Genomic DNA, 6,466 nt, shown 5'->3' on the forward strand with positions numbered 1-6,466 from the left:
TATGACACAAAAAATATCGATTTTCCATGAAATGACTTTGCAAGCATATAGAGCATCGAAATGTACGTGTTACATTTTTATCAGAACTTGTTAATATTTTTAAAATAAATTTGAAATGCGTTTCAAAAATCAGGAGCATATTCACCTGAGTGCAAAAACGCCTGTCCAAAAGAAGGGGCTTAATCTGTTTATTTGAGGCTGGTTGAAAGAAACACTCGGCAGCCGATCGCCAACAAGAAAAAAGAGAACGATGCTGAAAAGGCCCGCTCGCCATAACAAAGGAAAGGAAATGTGCCTTTCGGCTGCACGATGCTACCCGGATCGACCACGAGCCCAAGCCGAGTAAGGCTAGGCTTGTTGTGCCTCTCCGGTATTAATTGCCAGCACGGCCAACACCGTCTGCTCGATCTAGGTTTTCGATTACCTCGCCTCAAGCGCCGCCGCCGACCTAGCGCAGGGCTTGAGAGGTATGGCGCCGAGCGTTGGATATTTTAGTGCCATCTTGATCGATCTGCAGGTATTACGACATCTGCTCTTTTTTATTTGATTCTGCTAGCTAGTCTAAATTTTTTTCACCAGATCGTTGTAGATCGATGGACGCCTTATTGTTTTTGTTATCTCTCCCCCTCCCTCTCTGAAATAGGCATGTATCTCTGAGCCCGGTAGAATCCTTTATGGCTGGACTGGAGATATCGTTCGACGACTTATTTTTGGTAGAGGAACGGGAACGGGAGGAGAAATCTTCAAGTTGGTAGCGGCAGGAACAGAAATTACTGCTGCTGCCGTTGATGACGATGAGTTAATCCGACAACTGGAAAGGGACGGCTTCTACTACGACGAAGATCTGGACAGCTATGGCCCAGTCGACAACTTCCACGACCTCGATGACGACATTGATCGAAGTATTCCACCGCCGAGTTTCAGTGTTCCTTATTATGATGAAGACGGCGATAACACACGGATGGCTAAGTGCAATTCTCGGCGCCTGGTAGAGCTGCTGGCTGTGCGTCCTCACTTTCCCTTCGAAGGCACCTTTATTGCCTTCAACGATTATTCTGAATACTGCTGCTCCTCACGAAGAGGGCTAATTTGTCGCAACCTTGATTCCAAGGTACTCCCTCCGTTCTGATTTAATTTACGTCTTAGATCTTAGACTACAATTTTGTTCCATATTAGTATTCTACATTTTACCTTCGTTATTCACAACAGCACAGAAAATTAAGCAGTCTTACACTCTATTGGATGTCATTAGTTTTTATGTAGCTTGAATTGGTTGTTTGGACTTCAAAGTACGACTATTAGATGACTTGCTAATTGTTATAAAATTTGTAGAAAGTAGATTGAAAGTGTACAGAGCGGATATACATTCATTCATCATGTGATATATTTTTACCTTCTGTTCTCCCTCTGAATCGTTCTGTCCCATTATGTACGTGCAGGATAATTTAATACTCCATTCAGAAGGCGTGGCCATTCAGGACCAATTCTCTATTAAGATTTGTATCCCAAAGAACGAGAACAGGAGAGATGATGATATAGGAGCGTTCTCCTACATACTGGACCCTTACATGTGCGGCATTGCTGTAACCCAGCCCATCTCAACAGGACGCGGCAGGAGAATAGACGTGACTTTCTTGCCGATGCACACTGCTGTACAGGCCAATGTGTACGTTACCCTTGATCTCATATCTAGTGGCAGCATCTACTTTGTCTATGGTGAAATTACTGCATGTCACCAACTCTATGGTCGCGAGAGTGTCACTCTCTTTTCTCATGGAAAAGAGGACAAAGCAGAGGTTATTGATGGCAAACTTCCATTGTCACGCAACTGGGCTGTTGTTCCAATATACTTGAAGCCTCTCCTGACAATAAAGTTGAACCTATGCGTTCAAACTAATCAAAATCAGGATGATCATGGTCGTACCATCTCCTTCCAAGGTGATATTACCTTCTATCGTGATGATTATGAAAAAATAATCTGCACACAAGACCATGATAAAGTTAAAGTGAAGATTGCATACACGTAAGTGATGTGTGAAGAGAGGAGACAGATCGTTCATGATAAAGTTAAAGTCAAGATTGCATGCACTGCCGTTCTTATATTATGTGTTTGGTTAGTGTAACATATAAATTGTGTGAAGATAGAGTCAGATCGTTGTAAATTGCACCTTCATCATATGTTTTGTGTTTGGTTTGTGTAACCCATAAATCTGAAACATGTTGTGACTTCTGACATGAAGTTATGATATAAGGTTATTGTTGGATAATTAGGCACAATTTTCATGATTAATTCCAGAATATTAAGCATGACGACGGTAAGTACTAACATATGAAACTCGAACATACTAGATGCATTAATCAACATGAATAGTAGCAGTGCAAATGGTACAACATCCATCGATCGAGATATGTTGCATATACCGATCTGGTGGAGGTGGCGGCGGAGGTGTGGCAGATGATGTCGCAGCAGTAACGTTGTTGATGACAACGTTGTTGACGACGGGAACGGCGGGTCGAAGTACACAGCGTTGAAGACGACGGTAGGCAGCACCGCCCTACTTGGACGGAAGACGACCCGTGATGAAGAACTTGAGTAGTCGCGTAGAGCGCTTCGCAAAAACCTAATTCGTCCTCTCCCGTATAGGATTGCAAAGGCGAGCGGTTTTGGAGACCTGCTCTCTCGTTCGCCGGTGCACGCCGGCGGGCGGGATGAAGTAGGCTACGATGGCGGCGCGGCGGCGCAAGCAGAGAGAGGTGGAAACCCTAACTCGTGTATTAGATGTATTTCTGACTTTCTGTGGTAGCCGGGCAAGAGGTTATATAGGCTCAGGAAACCCTAGGCAAAGTGGGGCACGCCCACGTCGCACGCATGTTCGAGTCGGTTACAGATAGCTCACAGTCCGGGAGCGACCCGAACCGACTAACTGCGACGCGTCCGTCTAGGACTCTATTTGTTTTCCTGAACTGCAAAATGAAAAGGAAGTCTCGGCTCGAGGCTCAATCCACTCACCACGAGCACGACACGCGTCGTGACGTGTCGAGTCGAGACGAGACGAGCGAGCGAGGAGGAGGAGGAGGAGCGTGCGTGTACCACTCCTATTCTTACTCACTTACTAAGAGGCCGATCACCTGTAACACAACGCAAATACATGGCGATTACCTTATTGACCACCTCGGACTGACCGTCCGTCTGGGGGTGGAACGCCGTGCTGAACCGGAGTTGAACCCCCGCCATGCGGAAGAGATCCCGCCACACGTGCCCCGTGAACACCGGATCCCGATCACAGACGATGGACGAGGGGAACCCGTGTAGGCGGACGATGCCGTCGAAGAAGGCGCGGGCCACCGACGAGGCCGTGTAGGATGGCCGAGCGCGATGAAGTGGGCGTACTTGGAGAAGCGGTCGACCACCGTGAGGATGAAGGACTTTCCCCCCACCTTAGGAAGGCCCTCGATGAAGTCCATGGAAATGTCAGCCCACACCTGTGATGGTACGTCGAGCGGCTGCAAAACACCTGCGGGGCGCAAAGTCTCCGTCTTGTTGCGCTGGCACGTCTCACATGAACGTACCCAATCCTGGACCATGGCCCGATCGCCAGGGACATAGAAGTCGGCGCGGAGGCGGTGGAGTGTCTTTTGGACACCCTCATGACCCGCTGAATGTGCCAGTAGCAGCACCTGGTGACGGAGGTCGTTGTGGTCGGGCACGAACACCCGGCGCCCATGGAGGAGGAGACCGTCGATGAAGCGCCATGGGTTGTCCAGCTCGCCCGCGTCAAGTTGCTGCCGCAGAAGCTGGGCATCTGGTGCGGTCGCGGTCGCCTGACGGACGCGGTCGAAGAGGGCGAACGAGGGTCCCGAGTGGATGCATAGCAGGCGCCCCTCCAAGGCGCCCTCGGTAGTGTCCGAGTCAGCGTCGCGGCGAGACAAGGCGTCGGCCACCGTGTTGAGGCGCCCATGACGGTACTCCACCGTGAAGTCGAAGCCGAAGAGTTTGCTGATCCACTGGTGTTGTGGCACCGTCGACAACCGCTGGTCCAAGAGGAACTTAAGGCTATAGTGGTCCGTGCGTACGCGGAACGAGCGCCCCCATAGGTAGGGTCGCCAGTGGAGCACGGCCTGTACCAAGCAAATGAGTTCATGCTCGTACGCCGCGAGCTTAAGATGGCGTGCAGCAAACGGCCGGCTGAAGTAGGCGAGAGGCCCGTCACCCTGGTGAAGGACGGCACCGAACCCCGCTCCCGAGGCATCGCAGTCGACGATGAACGAATTGTCGAAATCGGGCATCTGGAGGACGGGGCCTGTCGTGAGGGCCCCCTTGAGGGCCTCAAAGGCCGCGGTAGCCTCGTCGTCCCAAGCGAAGGCATCGCGCCGCAGCAAGCGCCTGAGAGGCGAGGCGATGAGGCCAAACTCCCGGATGAACTTCCGGTAGTAGCCGACGAGGCCCATGAACCCGCGTAGGGCGCGCGGGGAGTGCAGCGTCGGCCAAGCGGCGACGGCTGCCACCTTGTCCGCATCCATTGCGACCCCGTCGGCGGATATGACTTGGCCGAGATAGGCCACCGACGTCGTCGCAAACGAGCACTTCGAGCACTTAAGGTGAAGTCGATACGCTCGAATCTCGTTGAAGACGATGGCGATATGCCGCAGGTGCTCCGCCCATGATGCACTGTAGATCAATATGTCATCAAAAAAAACCAGCACAAAACGGCGTAAGTATGGATGGAGGACGTCGTTCATCAGGGCCTGGAAGGTCACCGGCACGTTGGTGAGGCCAAAGGGCATCACCACGAACTCGAAGTGGCCATGATGCGTCCAGAATGCCGTCTTGGCGATGTACTCCGGGTGCATGCGCACCTGATGATAGCCTGAGCGGAGGTCGAGCTTGGTGAAGAACCGTGCCCCGTGGAGCTCGTCGAACAGCTCGTCAACCACCGGGATCGGGAACTTGTCCTTGAGCGTGAGGACGTTGAGGGCGCGATAGTCGATGCAGAAGCGCCACGTGTCATCCGACTTGCGCACCAACAGAACCGGCGCAGAGAACGGGGACGTGGAGATCGTGATGATGCCCGCGGCCAGCATGAGCGCGCACTGATGCTCCAGCTCGTCCTTCTGCAGCTGTGGGTAGCGGTACGGGCGCACCACCACTGGTGCCGACCCTGGGAGCAGGTGGATACGGTGGTCACACGCGCGTGGGGGCGGCAGGGCCTGCGGCTCCTCGAAGATGTCGTCGTGCTACTGTAGGAGGTGTGTCAGGAGGGGGTGCTCGGCGTCGTCGTCCCCGGAGACGAGCTGAAGCTGAGGCACGGGGGCGGCGCTCCCGAGACCCTCCCAGCGAATGTGGCGACCCTGGTGCCAGAAGGTCATCGTCAGGGTGTGGAAATCCCAAAGGATGGGACCGAGCGTCCGCAGAAAGTCGATGCCAAGGATGAAATCAAAGCAGCCCAAGTCAATGCCGGCGCACGTGATGACGAAGTGCTCGTCGCCGATGGTGAGGGGTACGTGTTGGACCACCCCATGGCAGTGAAGACGGTCACCGTTGGCCACGTTCACGCGGAGGTGATCCCCGCCTGTCGGCTGGAGCGCCAGGCGTCGCATACTGGCGGCGGGGAGGAAGTTGTGTGTGGAGCCCGTGTCCAGTGATACGTCTCCAATGTATCTATAATTTCTGATGTTCCATGCTTGTTTTATGACAATACCTACATGTTTTGTTCACACTTTATATCGTTTTGATGCAATTTTCGGAACTAACCTATTAACAAGATGCCGAAGTGCCAGTTCATGTTTTCTGCTGTTTTTGGTTTCAGAAATCCTACAAAGGAAATATTCTCGGAATTGGACGAAATCAACGCCCACGATCTTATATTTCACGGAAGCTTCCAGAGCACCGAAGAGGGGCCAGAGGGGAGGCCCAGGGCCTCCACACAACATGGCGGCGCGGCCAGAGGGGGTCCGCCCCCTACTGTGTGGGCCCCCCAGAGCCCTTCCGACTCCGTCTCTTCGCCTATTTAAGCCCTGGTGACCTAAAACTTCGAGACGAATAAGCCACGATACGAGAAAAGTTCCAGAGCCGCCGCCATCGCGAAGCCAAGATTCGGGGGACAGAAGTCTCTGTTCCGGCACGCCGCCGGGACGGGGAAGTGCCCCCGGAAGGCATCTCCGTCGACACCCCCGCCATCTTCATCACCATCGCTGTCTCCCATGATGAGGAGGGAGTAGTTCTCCCCCGAGGCTAAGGGCTCTACCGTAGCTATGTGATTCATCTCTCTTTTTGTGATCTAGTTGAATAGCATCTATGTGCTACTCTAGTGATGTTATTAAAGTAGTCTATTCCTCCTCCATGATGTAATGTTGACAGTGTGTGCATCATGTAGTACTTGGTATAAGCTATGATTGTGATCTCTTGTAGATTATGAAGTTAACTATTACTATGATAGTATTGATGTGATCTATTCCCCCTTTCATA

The 6,466-nt window shown here is 52.2% G+C and overlaps 1 protein-coding gene across 1 annotated transcript; it reads left to right on the plus strand.

Annotated features, from left to right (window-relative positions):
* The first annotated feature begins 259 nt into the window (after positions 1 to 259).
* On the plus strand, positions 260 to 2,251 carry LOC127332263 (uncharacterized). Its single transcript, XM_051358533.2, has 3 exons — positions 260 to 517; positions 644 to 1,111; positions 1,440 to 2,251. The coding sequence occupies exons 1-3, from the start codon at positions 470 to 472 to the stop codon at positions 2,025 to 2,027; spliced, it is 1,104 nt and encodes a 367-aa protein (XP_051214493.1). The 5' UTR covers positions 260 to 469; the 3' UTR covers positions 2,028 to 2,251.
* The last annotated feature ends 4,215 nt before the right edge of the window (positions 2,252 to 6,466 follow it).

This window comes from Lolium perenne, chromosome 4, assembly GCF_019359855.2.
Source record: "Lolium perenne isolate Kyuss_39 chromosome 4, Kyuss_2.0, whole genome shotgun sequence".
NCBI lineage: Eukaryota > Viridiplantae > Streptophyta > Magnoliopsida > Poales > Poaceae > Lolium > Lolium perenne.